Source organism: Miniopterus natalensis, chromosome 18 (genome assembly GCF_054644295.1).
Source record: "Miniopterus natalensis isolate mMinNat1 chromosome 18, mMinNat1.hap1, whole genome shotgun sequence".
In the NCBI taxonomy this organism is placed as follows: Eukaryota; Metazoa; Chordata; class Mammalia; order Chiroptera; family Miniopteridae; genus Miniopterus; species Miniopterus natalensis.
The window spans coordinates 41,869,889-41,888,827 of NC_142098.1; the positions used below are offsets into that span (position 1 = coordinate 41,869,889).

General features: G+C 47.3%; 1 protein-coding gene and 1 long non-coding RNA gene across 2 annotated transcripts; both read left to right on the forward strand.

Annotated features, from left to right (window-relative positions):
• The first annotated feature begins 921 nt into the window (after nucleotides 1-921).
• On the forward strand, nucleotides 922-10,625 carry LOC107539381 (uncharacterized). Its single transcript, XM_016215849.2, has 4 exons — nucleotides 922-1,105; nucleotides 2,590-2,716; nucleotides 5,289-5,384; nucleotides 6,622-10,625. The coding sequence occupies exons 1-4, from the start codon at nucleotides 1,076-1,078 to the stop codon at nucleotides 8,037-8,039; spliced, it is 1,671 nt and encodes a 556-aa protein (XP_016071335.2). The 5' UTR covers nucleotides 922-1,075; the 3' UTR covers nucleotides 8,040-10,625.
• A 2,388-nt stretch (nucleotides 10,626-13,013) lies between these two features.
• Nucleotides 13,014-17,105, forward strand: LOC107539418 (uncharacterized). The gene is made up of 3 exons (XR_001603400.2): nucleotides 13,014-13,225; nucleotides 14,048-14,174; nucleotides 15,040-17,105. It is a non-coding gene; the product is annotated as an uncharacterized LOC107539418 (long non-coding RNA).
• The last annotated feature ends 1,834 nt before the right edge of the window (nucleotides 17,106-18,939 follow it).

The following is an 18,939-nucleotide window of genomic DNA, read 5'->3' on the forward strand; positions in this document are numbered from 1 at the left end:
GACCAGTGACAAGAGCCTGGGCCCCCTGGTCAGACTACCCGGTTGTACATCCTGGCCTTGTTCTTACCCGATGGATGACTTTAAGGAGATTCCTGTGCACTCTTTTTATAACTTGGAGATCCACATATTAAGCATAGTTTTTTCCCCTGATGTCTTGGCACCTGACACCGTGCTCATGCTGGAGAGACTGCTCTTCCAGGGCCAGATGATTCCTAGAGGTAGCAAAAGACTCCCGCGCGCGTGCCTTTTACAGGCCAACAGGCCAATCCGGAGCGCTCGCCCCTCGCCCGCCCGGTTCAAGGCCTCACACACGGAGCCATTTCTCTTCGCCCTGCTCCATCCAGGGCCCGGGCCGGACGAACAGGGCCGACTCCCCGACCCCCCGAGGCGGGCCTCCCGGGAGCGTGCACCCGCCGGGCCTGCGCTGCGGCCGCGGCGCCGCCTCGCCCTCCGCTGGGAAAAGCCCGGCGAAGGCCCAGCGCCGAGAGGGTCAGAGTCGGCGCGTGAGGCCAAGGTCCCGGCGGCGGGGTCCCGCTAAGAGGAGCGGAGAGAGGGCGGCGCCGCGGGAGGACTCCGCGCCTGGCATTGCCGACACTCCCGGCGAAGGCCTCCGCCTCCGGAGCCTCGACCGCCCCTCCGCCAAGGGGCGGCCCCCGGGCTCCCGGGCTCCCGGGGGAAGACGGGGTTGGGCAGTTCCCCACATCCGGTCGTCTGTATGGAAAAAACTACATATCCCAGAAGGCAACGCGGCGCTGGACCAATCTCGGCCCAGGACAGGGCCGTTTCCTGCTGCCCGCGCTCGTAGGGCGGGACTTCCGGCTCCTCTGATGAAACGTCATCTGCCTGCGCCCACTCGCCCCTCCCCCGGCTGTGGGAACTGGAGGAATGGGGTCGGGCGACTTTCCTGGGCCGAGGCGTGGAAGGGGCGTCCGGCGAGCGCCCCCCAGGGCCACGACCTCGGCCCCCGCAGCGCTGAAGGGACTCCCTGGGCCTCGTGTGCACCTTACATGGGGAAACTGAGCTCGGAGTGCGACGGTCGGTCGAGGTGACCCCGCTCTCTCCACGGGGTCGCGCGATGGCGGCGGCTCTGGTGCACCCGGCGCAGGTGAGCGGACTGTGGTTCGGGCATTGCCGCTTCTCCGCGGGCCGGGAGAGGGCTCCCGGGCACAGTGGAGGCCAAGGCAGCCGCTGGATCCCGCTCTGCCCTCGTCGCTTATTTACAACAGTGGCGCGTCTGCGGCGCGTGCTCAGTCCGCGCGTGGGTTCCTGCCCAGGGCCCCCATCGCACCCGGGCTTCCCGCAGCCGCCCAGAGGGTCAGGCGTGTCCCCCCCTCTCCCGCCGACCTTCCGCCTCTTCCGTCCGCCCGCCTTGTCCTGCGCTGCCCTTTGCCTGGAGACTGCACGGCCTCCCTTTTTCCTTTTTTTTTTTTTAGAGCGAGAAAACATCGACTTGTTCCACTTATTAATGGTTCATTGGTTGTTTCTTGTATGTGCCCTGGCCCGGGATCAACTCACCACCTTGGGGTATGAGGATGACCCAGTATCTAACCGGCTGAGCTACCCAGCCAGGGCCTGTCGCCTTCCTCGCACCTCTGCTCAGATGCCACCGGTTTTGAGAAGGGCTGTCCTATGGTCACCCTTTGCATGCTTGGCCAATTTCTGGCATTTTTGTGTAGGAAACCTGGCCCCATTAAATAAGCGTGTCTCGTTGAATTTGTCGGAGATGTGGGAGCAAAGAGAAAACCAAAAAGCATTGAGTCCTTGGTGTGGGCTGACAGGCGGGCATAGTATGTCATCTCATTTCACCCTCAGTTCCTCAGAACTGAGTTCTGTTATCATTGCTTTGTACAAGAGGCTCAGGGAGGTTCAGTTACCTGCCCAAGTTCACTGGGGTTCTTAAGTAGCAGAAACTTAACAACCAGCCCTGGCTGGGTGGCTCAGTTGGTTAGAGCATCGTCTAGATATGCCAAGGTTCCGGGTTTGATATCTGGTCCGGGCAACCTTTTTGTGCATGGGATGAAACTCAACCAGCTGAGGCACACTGACCAGGGCTATGTATTTTTAAAAAAATTTTTATAGCTGTTGTTGCTGAGAATTATTGATCCAGAAATTGAGGTTCTGAGAAATGAAGTCCCCACGTTCACACAGCAAGCAAGTATTGGTTTTAAGATTTTAGATTTACATCTTAGCATGACTTTAGAGCTGAGGACTTCTAGTCACTTTAACACGACAAGTAAATAGCCCTCAGCACGAGGAGGGCATACAGCGAGGACCAATGAGTCTTAAGTGCGGTCACTTAAAATTGGTACAGTTTTCACTATCACTAATATTTGTTTCCATTCCCCTGATATCTTAGAGTCCTTACTATTCTGTGCCTTCCAGTCCATACAGGATGGTCCTCCAGTGGCTCTACATAGGCGGCTTCTGTCTCCTACCCTGTCATCGGTACAGAGCAGTGTCCCTGCTTGAGCCCAGCACCGAACTTGGCCCTCAGGAGGTGTTGGGTCTCTGCACCTTTTCCACTGAGACATCTCTGATCTTATCCAACAGCCCCAAGACCAACACTGCTGCCTCTATTTGACTTTGCAGATGCCTGTGACCTTCGAGGATGTGGCTGTGAGTTTCACCCAGGAGGAGTGGGAGCAGCTGGATCTGGCCCAGAGGATGCTATACCAGGAGGTGATGCTGGAGACCTGCAGGCTCCTGGACTCTCTGGGTAAGTCCTCCCCAACTCTGCCATGTGGGGGACACCTGTCACCTTAACTCTGCTCTCTGGCTCCAGGCCTGGCTGGTCAAGAAGGCTCTGTGGTCTGCCTACCGACCTCGTCACGACTTTAGTAATTTTCTGGACTCACTTTTTCCTGCCTGGTCTCCTTGTATCTCAGGGACTGTTGGGCAAAATGCATAGTTTGCCTCTGATCACAGCCAAAGGGTAAGGATGTGTTGGGAAGCAGTGGGGGTGTCTCATGGGACCCAAAGGCAGGGTTCCTGCTGGGCTCCGAGGGACTGATGAGCTTAGAGAAATATGATTATGCCCCAGTTTCTGGGTCTCTTGTCCTGGCTTCTCTCTGTGGGCTGGCTCCTGTCACTCACTGTTGTTTCACAATGGCTTTTTCTGCCAGTTATTTTGCAGAAGGAAGTAGTCACCTAGACTGTGCTCTCTGAGGCCGACATATTTCTCATCTCTACTTTTTTCTGTATGTTTATATTGTTTCGCTGGACTCATTTAATTATCCCAGCATGCTATCCTCAGCAAGTAAGGAAAATAGAGCCATTGCAGTGAGTCCCTCATAAAGCTTGATCCATTCAACTTAAAAGAGATATCTTCACTGTGAAAAGTCTCCGCATTTTTTTTTTTTAATCTTTATTGATTTCAGAGAGAGGAAGGGGGAGGGAAAGAGAGAGATAGAAACATCAATGATGAGAGAGTCATCATTGATCAGCTGCCTCCTGCACGCCCCGGACTGGGAATTAAGCGTGCAACCTGGGCATGTACCCTGCCTGGTAACTGAACCTTGGTCTCCTGGATTCTAGGTCAATGCTCAACTGCTGAGACACGCCTAGCCAGGCACTCTCCACATTTTTTGATAGTACAAGTCTTTTTTGAGTGTGAGATGTTGATAAGAATAGATGATATTTGATGTTTGTTCAAATTTCTCAATTTGACTAAATCACTATGTGAAATTCCCAGTGTTTATTTTTAATGGTTCAGGAAATGCTGAAGTCTGGCCTCCCCATGTCTGCCTCTTCCTCTGGCCCCCGTTTCCTGAGAATTGAATTCTCCTGCTCACATCGCCCTCTCACCACCACAGCCTACGTTGTCTGAGCCTGCTGGTCCCATGCAGGAGTGTTTGCCATTTCCTCCTTAGTGTAGCACTTGGAAGACCCTTGGTGTCCAGTACCTGCTCTGCTACTTATTTTTTTTTTTTTTAGAATTTTTTATTGATTTTCAGAGAGAGGCAGGGAGAGGGAGAGAGAAACATTGATGTCAGAGCGAAACATCAATTGGCAGCCTCCTGCAAGCCCCCTCCTGGGGATCAAGCCTGCAACCCCAACATGTGCCTTGACTGGGAATCAAAATGGCAACCTTTCAGTGTGTGGGTTGACCCCAATCAACTGAGCCACACTGGCGAGCTCTGCATTCCTAGACAAGATACTGAACCCCTCTGTGCCTCAGTTATCCCATAGGTAAAACGAGATGATATAGTATCTACTTCACAAGACTGTTTTGAGGGTCAGTGTCTCAGAACAGTGCTTCTGTTACCTTGGTGTGTGTCGGTTTAGTGGCTGTGACCTCTGCTGCTGTCACTACTATTAATGATCTCGTCATTGACCCCACAGTCATCATCCTCATACTTGGAATCAGCATTTTCTAGAACAATGCTGTGTAGCTTTGTAGTTAAATAGGCCAGATGCACCCTGGCTGGTGTAGCACATTTGGTTGAGTGTCATCCTGTGCACCGAGAGGTCATAGGTTCAATTCCTGGTCAGGGCACATGCCCAGGTTGCAGGCTTCATCCCCAGTAGGGGGTGTGCAGTAGTCAGCCAATCAGTGTTTCTCTCATCGATGTTTCTCTCTCTGTCCCCCTTTCACTTCTCTCTCTAAAATCAATAAAATAAAATAAAGCATATTTTTTTAAAAATAGGCTAGATGCCAGAGATGACCCTGGTTTCCACCTCGGTTCAGCCATTCATGTCATGATTTCAGCAAATCACTTTATCTGCCTGAGTCTTGGTTTCTTTATCTATTAAATGGTACTGAGCGCAGTGTGTACTTCATGTGGATGCTGTACAGAAACCCTAAAGTGGGATTTTTCATGGAAGCACGAATAATAAAACACTTTGCTTAGGATGTAAAAAAAAGACAGATCAACGAAGACAACTTGTCGCTGTGTCTGTCTGCCTTTCTCTCTCTCTCCCACTCCCCCCCCCCCCCGCTCCCTTCCACTCTCTAAAAGTCAATGGAAATAATATCCGCAGGTGAGGATTAACAAAAAAAATTAAAATTAAAGCATTTTCAGGAAATATGTCTGAACGGTGTCAGGATACTATGGGATAGAAATCAGAGGGAACTGGTGCTGTCTACGTGGGCAGCACCGATGCCTACAGTGTTGGAGCCCCAATGATGGTGTTTCTGCAGTTGGTTTTCAGGTTGCAGCATTTTGTTTATATAGATGGGAGCAGCTTCGTGTCAAGGTCTTCCCCTTGTCCCTAAGTCCTGCCTAGATGGAGAGGTTTTCTGTATTCTCACCCAAATCCCCGTTTCCCCTTTCTCTCCCTCTGAACAGGCTGTCCTTTGTCTAAACCAGAACTGATCTCCCCGTTGGAGCACAGCCCAGAGTTACAGTCTTTGAAGGGAGGACTCCCCCTAAGCTTCTGCCCAGGTGGGTGCCAACAGCCGACCAGGTGGGGATCATGACCACTTGCAGACAGCGAGGTGACTGCTGCTGTGGCATTTGTGGAAATTTTCTTGCTGTAGCCCCTGGAGGCTTGGGATCCATGGAGCCTTTTAACCTATGGTCCTTCTGTCTCCCCCTCTCCAGCCCTGTCACACTCTTTACCACTCCTTGGGAGTGTTGGGGATGTATTGAGTACATATGTGTTCTCGGCTCCAGCTGCCTGGGCTTAGAGTAAGCTGTGCCACACAGCAACCTGTGCTCCTGGGAGGCTTTGTGAGTTCCTCGTGCCACTGGTGTCTCAGCAGTTTCATGCCAAAAATAGTCTTTGTCCTCTGTTGCTTCTAAATCTAAACCTCTCCTGTGGATAGCTTCCCTTCTTACCTGCCTGGAGGAGGTGGTGTCCTGACCATGGCCAATTCCTACACCACAGTCTAGATCACACCTTCTCAGGGAGCCTGCCTCTTCACTTCTTTTCTGCCTCTTCTGTAACTTTATCCATTCTCTACCCAGCATAAAAATCCTCTCAGGGCCTCACTCTTGGGGAAAGTGAATACAAAGTGCTGAAAGTAAATAAAGAGGCTTGACCCCGTCATCAAATCTTCTTTCCCTGTCCAATTGCTCTACTTGGAAAAGTTGTCTGTTCTTATAAGAGATGTCTACACTTGCATTTTGTGCCTCCCACTTAATATGATTTCTTGTACTTTTAATTTTTTTATTTTTAAATTTTTAAAATTTTTATTGATTTTAGAGAGAAGATTAGAGAGAGACATATCCACATCAATTTGTTCCACTTATTTGTGCTCTCAGTGGTTGATTCTTATATGTGCCCTGACCAGGGATCGAACCTGCAACCTTGGCATATAGGGAAGAAGCTCTAAGCAACTGAGTTACCTGGCCACGGCAATTTCTTGTACTTTCTAAAGGTGTGACTCCTATGCCCTGTTGCGCAAAAATTTTTGCATACCTACAAACCCTTCTAACCTCCACTTAGCTCAATAGACCATCTCCAGCATCTCATCTTGAGCTCATGACCTCAGTAGGGTCTCCCCTCTAAAGATTTCAAGAATACAAGAACCAAAACACATATTTGGTTTCAGATAAGAAAAAACAGCAGGTACAAACCACTATTTTCATCTCCTTACTCTCACTGAAATGATTTTATTTTTCTGTGTTTTCATCACTAATCAGCTCTTTTGTGTATTGAATTCCAAATTCCCTTCAGGTGACGGCACAAAACTCAAGACCATAGAGCCTCCCTCTTCCCAACAGGCCTTGTCTGAGGACATCTCATTCCAGGAGGGACTGACTCAGCGAGTCTCAGGGGACCCCGAGGTTGGGCAAGGCCGGGACCAAGATGAGCCATCAGAAGTTCAGGAACACCACCCAAGACCAGGGATGGCCCCCCTAAAGGAGAAGCTGCCTGGGAAACTGAGCCCTGAATGTGACAGTTTAGGGAGAGACGATGGTCTGCCCCCCAGGACTGTCCAGGAGCCAGCCTCTTCAGATGCTCTCTATGCGCGAGATTTACACAGACCAGTGAAAGGTCCCTCAATTCATGAAGGAAAACAGTCCTACAAGTGCGAGGAATGTGGGAAACTATTCAATAAGAAATGCTTCCTGGTTCGACATAAGCACATTCACACTGGAGTGAAGCCCTATGAATGCACAGAGTGTGGGAAGACCTTTAGCAAGAGCACCCACCTCCTGCAGCACCACATGATCCACACAGGGGAGAAGCCCTATGAGTGCCTAGAGTGTGGGAAGGCCTTCAAGCGCCGGTCACACCTCACCAGGCACCAGCGGATCCACACTGGGGAGAAGCCCTATGTATGCAGCGAGTGTGGAAAGGCCTTCGCCCACAGCTCCACTTTTATCTTGCATAAGAGAGCCCACACTGGAGAAAAACCCTATGAATGCAAAGAATGTGGGAAAACGTTTAGCAGTCGGTCAGACCTCGTTTGGCACTTTAGCATCCACACTGAAGAGAAACCCTATGAGTGCAGTGAGTGTGGGAAGGCCTTCAAGTGCAGGTCATACCTCACAAGACACCAGCAGATCCACAGTGGAGAGAAGCCCTATGAGTGCCTTGAGTGTGGCAAAGCCTTTTGCCAGAGGGCAAACCTCATCCGGCACACCATTATCCACACTGGGGAGAAGCCTTTTGTGTGCACTGAATGTGGTAAGGCCTTCACCTACTGCTACACCTTCATTTTGCATAAGAGGGCCCACATTGGAGATAAACCTTTTGAGTGTAAAGAATGTGAGAAAGCCTTCAGCACTAAGAAAGACCTCATTCGACACATCAGCATCCACGCTGGAGAGAAACCCTATGAGTGCAGTGAGTGTGGAAAGGCCTTCAACCGCAGGTCAGGCCTCACGACACACCAGCGGATTCATAGTGGAGAGAAGCCCTATGAGTGCATGGAGTGTGGGAAAACCTTCTGCTGGAGCGCAAGCCTCATTCAACACTCTGTCATCCACACTGGAGAGAAGCCCTATGAATGCAGGGAGTGTGGGAAGGCCTTTGGTCGAAGCCAATCCCTTAGACAGCATCAAAGGGTTCATTCTGGGAGAAACGCTGTCAGTAGAAAAGAAGTGGAAAGATCTTTCACAAGTGGAAAATCCTTAGTCAACCTCTAAGATTCCTATTGTGGAAAGACTTTGAGTATAAACACTGGAAAATCTTTTGCCAGCATCTGATCATTTATACCAAAGAGAATCCCCCCAGTTTTCTTCCCTGTGAGAAAACGTGTTGCAGGATGTCAGTTGTCATCTAATGAGCCATGTTAGTAATGATGCAGCCTAGAATCTCATTCTGCATCTAAGAGTTCATCCAAGAGAGTAATCCAGTCTTTACTGTGCACTTAGCAAAACCTTCAGCCACCTTTTACCTTAGTTTACACTGCAAAATTATCTCAGGGGTATTTAAACAAAGCAAGAGGAGACATAGAAGTAAAAAGACACAAAGTCGAACACAGGTTTTTTGAGACCTCCTGACAAGCCTTTGGCAATTTGTCATCCCTTTAAGTGGGGAGCGGGGAGTGTTTCGGAGATCAGAGTGCCTTGTTCCCTTATTGGTCTTTTGTGTACATTCACTTGTGTTGAATATCAGGAGAGTTAGTTGAGAGTGTGTCAGAAAACACTGTTTTAAAGCCTTTATTCTACAACATTATCTCTACCCATGAGCAGCATGAGTCTTATGAGAACTATAAAGGCTCAAGTGATGAAATGCTTTGTACTGAGATAAAGATGTACCTATCTGGTACAGAAGAAGCCTCTGAAGTGGTTAAATTTTCTGTTGAAAATGACAAACAGAAACAAAGATACACATATGAATTCAAACTTTTAAAACACACGATGTTTCTTCCTATGACTAACCACCCCAAACTCATTCTTCGTTGTGATCTACTTATTTTTTTCTCTGTGTTTCTGTGGGGTGAGGACAGCAGTGTCACTGCGTAACCTCCTCAGATGGATCCTAATTGTATCCTGATTGTGATTTCCGAGTTTCAGTTCTTAGAGGCTTCTACATCAGCAATTTTCTAGGGGTTCAGTTAGAGCCAAAATTTTAAAAATGGCTGAATTAAGAATAATGGTAAATTCAGAAAAAAACACATAGAATGCATCTCTTTAATCTTACAAAAGATTGTGTGGAGATTCACTCTCAGATAAACTGATTTGAATTTTAACATGAAGTGGGCATATGTACATGCAGGTATGTGAGTTTTACTGTTTTCACCATGGGGTTAGTCCCAGTATAAAGACTAATGACTAGTACCTTTTATCAGGGTATTTTGGAATTTCTCCTTTGGCATTTTTTTTATATGATAGTATTACCTTACATTATGAAATATACCGTACAGCAAGCTATAAAAATAATCATATGTTCACTTTGAACCTTCCTCAGGGCCTTTTAAATGACCATGTGTAGATCTGAATTGCCATTGTAGGCCAAGCCACTTAAGATGTATTGATCATGGAGTATTGCAAAGGCCACCTCCATCCTTCTCATGTCATGTCTTCAGCAAGTTCTAGGGCCTGAATATTTCTTCCTAAAAGTTTTATAGTTTTACCTTTTACATTTAAATCTCTGTTCCATGTTGAGTTAATTTTTGTATTACCCTGTGAGGTTTAGGTTGAGTTTGTGTTTTTGCCTAAGTATGCTCTGTTGTTCAGGTGCCATTTCTTGAAAAGACTATCCTGCTTCCATTGAACTGCATTTACTCCTTAGTCAAAAATTTTTAGATTTTTTTTGTATGCACTTTTCTCTGTGTCATCATATGTGGTATTGAGTTTTTAATTTCAGGTTGCACATGATTACTATTACAGAGAAATGTTAATTTTTATATGTTAACCTTGTATCCTATGATCTTGTTGAATTCACTTACTAGTTATAGCAGATTAAAAAAAAATTTTAGGATTTTCTTTATAAACAGTATGTTATCAGCAAATAGTAAACATCTTTTCTTTTCCTGTAGTCTTGTCATTTCCGTTTACTGTCTTTATTGTACCACATAGAACTTCCAGTTTAGTATTGAATAAAAGTGATGGAAGGGGACGTGCTTGCCTCATCTTACTGCTAGGGAGAAAGCGTTCAGTGTTTACCATAAATACGATGATAGCTTTGGGTTTCCATATAGATGTTTTTTAGCTTGGAAAGTATCCCTCCTAAATTGCTAACAGCTTTCATTATGGATGGGTTTTGAATTTTGTCAAATGTTTGTCTCCTTCAATTGATGTGATCATATGATTTTTCTTCTGTAGCCTATTGATAAGATGGCTTGCTGTGACTGGTTTTTGAATGTCGAACCAGCTTTGCATTCCTGCAGTAAACCACACCAAGTCATGGAATATAATTCTTTTATTGTATCTACATTACAGCATTCTATTTGCTAGTATTTTGTTGAGGAATTTTATGTCTAAAATCATGAGCATGTTGGTTTATAGTTCAATATTTTGTACTGGTGTTGGTGTCTGAGTAATACTCCTTCCCAAAATAAAATGGGAAATGTTCCCCTCTTTGTTTCCTTTTTTTCTGGATGAGATCTTGTAGACTTGGTGTTATTTCATCTATTTCTGTAACATTATGTCTTGGAAGTGTGGCTTATAAACTGAATATTGCTGGATACTTTTTAGACCTACCAAAGTTACTGACTGCTATTTCAAACATTTATTTTGTGTGATAGCTGGTATATTTGCTTTTAAATACATCTTGTTTTGTGCCTATCTTTGCTTCAGTTCTATTTCTTGTACTCAGAAGGAAATTGTATAGATTATTTACATTCTAAACTTTGCTTTTAGTTGGGAGTATATTTACTCCTATTTTATTAATGCTTAAGCTAAAATTATAACACTTTAACATATATGAGCATAGTGTTAATATTTTTACCTTCCTCTTGCATAACATAAGGGATATTATTGAGGATTGGATGCTGATTCTGTCATTGTACTCAACAAGGAGATAGTATGTTTTATACAGATAACGAACAATTGTATTAATCCTCAGATACATCCATATCTTGGATCTTTATTACTGCTGTTGCTGCAGACCTTCCACCTGAATCGCTTCCCTTTGATTGTAAATGAATGTAACTTTAGCATTCATTTCCTGTGGGTTAGTTTTCTATTACATTTTTTCGTTTTTGGCCACATATAGTCTTATTTCAGGCTCTTTCTTTAAAAGCACTATTGTTGAGTATAGAAATCTATGTTGGGGATGATTTCTTTGGCATCTTCTGTATGTCCTTCTGTGCCCCTCACCTCCTGTATATTGGGTATACATGGAGATTATTTTGTACTGATAGTTTCCTTGTGGTAAGGAACAGTATTTGAACCTGATGTGAAGGACAGCAGGCCCTAGAAATTGTTAACAGTGAGATGAGCTCAGTAATTACAGAGGTTTTGAGTTGGGTGACAGTGTAGAATGCATAGGGGAAATAATAAAATATAAATCTGGCAATCATATTGATGGGTTATGACAAAGTGGCTGGATGCTTACCAATCTCATTTTCTCTTTCTGGACACCAGTTAGGACAGTGTCCGAGCTTTCCTTACACTTAAATTGGGACCATGTGAATGAGCTGCAGACAATCGAATGTTGGCAGAAATGACTGTGAAATTGTGTCTTAATTGTTCTTGCATTTGTGTGCCATTCTGGGGCTATCCTCAGTGGTTCTAGATTTTACATCTCCCCAGGGTTTAGTGCTTTCTTGGGGGCGGCAGGTTGAGGTGATGGATGGATGGTGACAGTGTTTTAATGAGGACAGGGCTTGATGACCTGAAGCCTTAGCTGGGCCATCTCATGATCACATATTTGTACCTATGTCTTGAGCGTCAGAAGGGGAGGGTAGCAGGGGGAGAGGAAGGTCCTGGTTGCTGTGAACTAGATAGCATCCCATGTGACAAACTTGAAACCGTGTCAACTCCACTCCACTTAGGCCCTAGGACAGTTAATCCTTATGTTCCCAAGATCCAACTGTGTGGCCTGCAGTAATGCATCTCTTGGGCAACCCTGCTGCTCCACTGTTTAAGAAATAACTAAAGCCAAAAAGTACAAACGTGTGCTTTTATGTGAAACTTAAAACCTATGAGGCTTCTTGCTGAGGCAGGGAGTTGTATTTTTTTCCTGATAAATAACGCCAAGGATTCTGTAAACCAAGCATCCCGGATTTCACCTCCCACAGAAGTGTACATGAAAGTATTGTGATGTTAATGCTAATGTCAGTAATACTAATACAGTCATCTCCCCCTTATCCACGGGGGACACTGCCACGACCCCCATTGGACGTCTGAAATCGAGGATAGCATTAGACCCCTATATGTGTTTTTTCATATATATATGGGGTGGATATACCGGACAAAAAGATGATTCACGTACCGGTTGAGCTGGAGCAAGACAGTGCGAGGTTTACCGAGCCATTTAATATATGAATTATTTCTGGACTTTTCCATGTAACATTTTCGGACCCTGGGTGACCGCGACTAACGAAGTGCGGAGGGCAAAGTCATCCACAAGGGGCACTAACGTGGTCACCGATTGAGCTCCTGAGGTGGCCCGTCTTGCGTGGGTTCCCGGGAGGACCCTAGTAGTTCCCGCTGCCGCCGGCAGCGCCCGCGCCGCGGTTCCCAGACGCGGGAGCGCCTTCGGCCTCCTGCCCGCGCCGCCGCACCCACCGGGTCGCACTCACCCCCGGGCCCGCGCTCCCGACAGCTCCCGGGCCCGCGGCTGCCCATCCGAGGGCGGCCCCCGCCTCCACGTCCACGGACACTCGCGCCTTTCGAAGAGAAAGCGAAACCCCGCCCCTGTGTTTGGAAACCCCGGTCTGCACTTCCGGTCACTTCCGCCGCACCGCGGGCGGGTTGCCATGGAGAAGAGCTGCGCATGCGCTCAGAAGGGAACTAGCCGCACCGAGAGGCGGATGCTTCGCGCGTCCGCCTACCGCTGGGCCAATGAAAGCTCGGGAGGGGGCGTTTCCTGCGGCGCGGGGCGGGACTTCCTGCCCGTTTCTGCGGAACTTCCTTCCGCGCTCAGTTGCTGGTTGGGCCAGGACCACGTGGCCCCGGGCGCCGCGCGTGGGCGCCCCGCTGGGGCCGAGCCGGGGAAGGGTGACGTGGCCCGCAGTCCCCGCGCCGCTGCGGTTGCGACACCCCGCTCTGGCCCGGTCTCCCGAACCGCCGAAGGCTGCGGACTGGGCCTCGGGAGCGTTGGACGCCGTTTGAGAGCAACACGCAGGAGGCGCGCCCGCCCGAGTCGCCTGCCTCGCAGGGCCCCTCGCAGCCCACCCGGCCCCGTGGGCGGGGCGGCAGCGCTGATGAATTCCGTGCAGGTTAGCGGAGGGCCCCTCGGGGTCCCGCCCTGTCACAGCGCTGTGGTCTCCGCTCCTCCTCGCGCTGCTGGTGGTGCCCCGGGTCCGCCTTCCCTTCCGGTCCTCGGTCCTGGAGCCCCCGGAGGGGTCCCGTCGGCCCAGGGTCCTGAGTCTAGGCCGCGGATTGTGCGCATGAAATGACGTCGGGAAGGGTGTCCCGCCTCGGGACCAGGCATGTGCAGAGTCTGGGAGGCAGATTGAGTTGGGAGTGATGCCTCCGTCGTGTCTCATGGTTAACTTACAGCGGGCGGGAGTCAGGACTGCAGTGGCCGCCCGAGGAGCTAAGCTTCCCCTTCTGAAGGTTTGAAGCAGAGGACCGGGGCAATTTAACACATTTTATTCAGCGGGTTCCCTCTGCTTGCGGAGTGGAGACTGTGGAAGTGAGGCAGGAGGGAGGGAGCCTAGGGAGGAGTGTGATCTGACAGCCTTAAGGCCCTAGTACTGGAAGTTACCGCAGAAGGCTGAGCCCAAGTTTGGAGGTGTTTGGGAGGCCTGGGTCTGGACACCACCAGAGAACTGGCTGGCTGGGAGTGTTGGGGGCCCTTCCTGCCAGACCCATAGTTTACCTAGTAGCTAACTGCTCACCTGCCTGCTCCTGCTCTGGGCTGGACCAGTGACCAGAAAGATGTGAAGAGACAGCAGGCACCGGTGATGCCAACACTTGGTATCTCCTCTGAGTAGGGAGGCTGGGGAGGGCAGGGACCCAGGGGTGCTTGTGTGAGCTGTGAGATCTGGATAGAGATGCTGTGCTACCTGTGGGCTCTACTGTCCCCATCACGGCAGGGCAGTGTGACCTTCGAGGACGTATTCGTGTACTTCTCCCGTGAGGAATGGGGTCTCCTTGATGAAGCTCAGAGATGCCTGTACCGTGATGTGATGCTGGAGAACTTTGCACTTGTGTCCTCACTGGGTAAGTCCCTGGGTTAGTTATCTGTTTCTACATGGCAAATTACCCAAAGCTTAGTACACTGAAAACACATTTATTATCTCTCAGTTTCTGTGGGTCAAGAATCGGGCATATCTTACTTGGGTAACTGTAGCTCAGAGTCTTTTGTGACCTTGCTGTCACACTGTCCAGGGCTGATGTCTCACCTCAAGGCTCAACTGGAGGTGAATCTCCTTTCAAGGTCGTACACACTAATAGCACCACCTCCCCATCTTCCAAAGCAGCCCCAACATTTGTCTCACGCTTTGAAATGAAGGATTTGGGTCATGACTCTTGCTGTCTGCTCAGCAGATCCCAGATGACCTGGCTACACCTTGGGGGTGTGACTAAATCCCTGGTTTCTCTAATCCTAGATTCTGCTCCCTTTCCTCTAACTGACATTTCCTGGGGCCTACCTGTTCCAGGAATTGTAAGCCTTTACATGATCAACCACTCCGTATGAAGAGCAGTGTGTTGTTCCTGTAAGAACTCCTTCTAAGATTCATTTTATAATTTTTTTTTTTTTACAAAGATTTGATGTACATTTATTCCTAACACGTGGAATGTATAGTATAAAGATTTCATAGTGAGTAAATGTTATTAAGCCAAAAAAGGAATTTACATCAAGGTATAGCTACATTGTTTGAAATACAAACATGCAGATTTTATCACTGAAAAAACCTCAGTTCTGTTTTTTCATCAGGAACTTCAACTGGACCTAAAACTTTTTCACACCTCAATTAGAAAGAAAAGAAAACACCTTTTTATAATAAATATTTAATTTTCTTCTCTGTGGTGAGGGTTGCCCTGGGTCGCTGCTGGCCACTCACCAGCTCTTCTTTCCCCTTAGGACTTGCAGTTTCCAGGTCCCATGTGGTTAACCACATGGAGTCGGAGGAGAGCGCAGGGTTCCTGAGAAGGTAGACACATCTCCCAGCGCAGCAAAGAAGACCAGAAGGAGGCCTGGCCCTGGTGAGAAGCTGTGGGAATCAGTTGCCCTTCATACACTCCCTAATCAGGGATTGAGCCCGCAACCTCGGTGTGTACCCTGAATGGGAACCAAACCTGTAACTTTTTGGTGTACAGGACAATGCTTCAACTGAGCCATCCTGCCGAGGCTCCTTCCCTGTTTTGGATGCTTTGCACACTTGTCATTTCTACCCTGACCTCAGGTACCTGTTAGTCCCCCACCCTTCCAGTCCTCTGTCTCAGCTGTTCTTCTCTTGGTACTCAGTGCAGTGTTTTGTTTAATGTGTCAGTTGTACACATACCCTTAAATTTTCCTTGAAGACTAAGTATTCAGTTCCAGCCAGATTTTTGTAGCCCTGGACAGAACCTTTGGCACAGCACTCAGCTGTCACAAGGAACCAAGTTCTTGTTGGGAGACTATGCTTCTCCTTTTTACACTGTTTCCGTTCTTGTATCCTCTCCTCTGTGGCATCTCCTTCATTCCGTGACCTTTGAGTTCCACAGCTCTTCCTCATCCTGATTCTAGCTCCCGTGTTCTGCCCACAGTCCTGTGGACTAGTCCCTGGTTGTATCAGACCACATTTGTTATGGGATGTCACTTGTCACCCATTAATCATACACTTCACCAGCATTTATCTTCCTCCAGATTGCTGGCATGGAGTGGAGGATGAGGCTCCATGTTCTGAGCAGGGTGTTTCTGTAAGAGTGTCACAGATGAGAGCTCCAAGGTGGGGTCCTTCCCGACAAAAGTCTCACTCCTGTGACATGTGTGGTCTACTCTTGAATGACATCATTGCACCTGGCTGAGCCACAGGGCATACCATCTGGGCAGCGACCATACAGCAACATGTGAGTCACATAAGGGAGACTTCTGGTTCAGTGTAAACCTTGATCAGAGGTAGAAGCAGCAGTGTGAAGAGAAACTCTTTTGAAGGGTAAAGGCCAGGACTTGTTTGTGAAGAGCTGCAGGTCCCATGTGTTAGAGAAAGCCTTCGCTTGCAGGGAGTGTCAGAAGAACTTCTGGAACAGCTCTGGGCTTGTCTAGCACCAGGCCCCTCACAGTGTGGGAAGCCTTCCTGGGCTAGTATCTGTAATGGGTCTGTGTATATCAGATTCCTGTTAGGCAAGAAAGCATAACCTGAGATGATAAAGCCTTCCTTTTCTCAGCCACCACTGTAGAAGGGAGCCTCACTCCAGAGTCAGTTCACTTGGGGAGTCTCACAGGACTCCCAGTGGGGGTGAGCCAGGGAACAGTGAGAGCCATCAGGAATGCAGGAAATCCGGTGACAGTTTCCCACAAGGAGAGTATCCCTGCAAAGATGAGCTCTGCACACAATGGTGTGGAGACAGATGATAATCTGTACTGGAGAGTTTTACAGGAATAAGTCTCCAGGACATGCTTTCCATGAACAGAACTCACATGGACAGGTAACACTTCCATGGTCTACACAGGGAAGGATCTCCACAAGTGGAAGGAACGTGGGGAACATCTTAAGAAACGGTGTGTTATGCCATCAGCAGGTCATACATTACAGTCCTGTGACTGCAATGACTGTGAGAAAGCCTTGCTCATGATGGTAGAGCTCTGTCAGCACATGAGGATTTGTACCCAGCAAGGCCATGTGAGTACTTCCAGGGGAGGAAAGCCGGCAACCTCAGTCAGACCTTATGCAGCACCAGCAGGTTCACACTGGGGAGAAGGCCCAGGAATGCCAAGCATTTGAAAGAGTTTTAAGAGTTCTGCTTTTGTCCAAAATACTATTTGCCACTCTAGACAAATTCTGTTTGAGTGCAGAATATGTGGGTGAGCCTTTTTGACAGCTGTTTTTTTTACTCATCACATGAGAATTCTCATGGAGAGAAGCCCTGAGTGCAATGAATGTGGGAAGGCCTTCACTTTTTTGTGTTTTTTGTGGGGGGAGGTACCAGGATCCACACTGGGAAAACCCTTTCGTGTAAAGAATGTTGGAGAGCTTTTGTGACAGTTCTTCCCTAACTCAGCATATGAGGAGTCACACGTGGGAGAAACCCTGCCAGTATGGTGAATGTGGACCTGCCGTCAGCTTTCATTCGTCCCTCACCCAGCTTCGAAGTATTCACATTGGGGAGAAACCCTATGAGTGGAAGAGATGTGGGGAAGCCTTTTGCAAGTGGATTTAACTCAGTCAGTTTCAGAGAACTCATACTGGGGAAAAACCTTTTAAATGTAACTCCCAAGGAAAATCTTTTGACCAGAAGAAATGTCTTACTCAACATCTGGGAAATTTTACCTGAGAGAAACTCCATAAGTGTCATCACTGGGAGAAAATCTGAGGCCAGTGATCACTTAATGTCGTGGAAATTGAACCAGTATAGGACCTTGTTCTGCATCTGAGAATTTGTGAAGGAGAAACACCAGTGGTTATTGTGCAATTGCAGAAACCTTCAGCTGTAGCTCTACCCTTAGCACTGAAAAGCAATCACAAGAATATTTAAAAAACAGACGAGTAGGAAGAAAAGTAGATGTAACAATAAAGAATTGGCATCTGTGGCTTCTTTTGGGTTTCCCTGACAAACCTGTGACAACTTGCTCTTGGTTGATTTTGTTGGATGGTGGGGAGCAGCAGGGTTTGAGATACAATGGCCTTGTCCCCATCACCTGACTTAATGTACATGCTCTGCCATCCTTGTTAGGAGCGCTGCTCACTTGAGAACAGCTCTGCAAATATTTATTCAAATCCTTTGTTGCAAAACGTTATCTCAACCATTGAGGAGCGTAAGTCTAAAAATGTGAAGACTTCATTTATGAAGCACTTAAAACTTAAATGAGAGTACTAAAAAATTGTTACCTAAAAGTATTTTGTATCTAAGAAAGATAAGTACTCCCCTATGAATGGGTATGTTTTACTGTACCACTTAAGAACATTCAAGGACTCAGATTAATTTATTATATATTGTTTTTGAGATATAATTGACATATAATATTTCATAAGTTTAAGGTGTAAAATATATTGACCTGATACATTCATGTTCCACAGTGATTGCTATTGTGGCATTAGCTAACACCTCTTGGTTCTCAGATTTGTCACTTCTAGTGGTGGGAACAGATAGGATCTAGTCTCTTACCAGGTTTGATGTTTATAATATAATTGTAACCTCTTTACTGTGTATTAGATCTCCAAGGACTATTTACCTACCAGCTGCAAGAATGTATCCTTAACAATCGCTCCCATTCCCCCACCTACCAGCCTTTGGTAACCACCATTCCACTCCTTGGTTTTTCAAATCTGGTTTGTTTTTGTTCTGGTTTTTTGTGGTTTTTTTTTCCCAGATTCCACATATAAGGGATATCATACGGTATTTGTCTTTCTCTGCCTGACTTATCTCAGCATAATGTCCTCAAAGTCCATCCATGTTTCGCATATGACAGGATTTCCTCCTTTCTTGTAGATGAATAATACTCCATTGTGTGTGTATGTGTATATCACATCTTCTTTTATCCATTTGTCCATTGGTGGCACTTAGGTTGTCTCCATATCTTGGCTGTTGTGAACAATGCTATAATAAACATGGGCGTGCATATATCTCTTCAACAACCTGTTTTCATTTCCTTTGTCTATATACCCAGAAGTGGAATCACTGGATCGTCAGGTAGCTCTATTTTTAATTTTTTGAAAAACCTCCATACTGTTCTCCAAAGTAATGGGACCAGTTTATAATCCCACCAACAGTGGCGGGGTTCCCTTTTTTGCACTTTCTTGTCAACACTATTATCTACCTGATGGTAGCTCATCAATGGTGT

Coding starts and splice junctions, on each gene's coding strand:
- LOC107539381 (XM_016215849.2), top strand. CDS start 1,076: ATGGCGGCGGCTCTGGTGCACCCGGCGCAG. Junction 1,106..2,589: donor CTCTGGTGCACCCGGCGCAG/GTGAGCGGACTG, acceptor TTGACTTTGCAG/ATGCCTGTGACCTTCGAGGA. Junction 2,717..5,288: donor CAGGCTCCTGGACTCTCTGG/GTAAGTCCTCCC, acceptor CCCTCTGAACAG/GCTGTCCTTTGTCTAAACCA.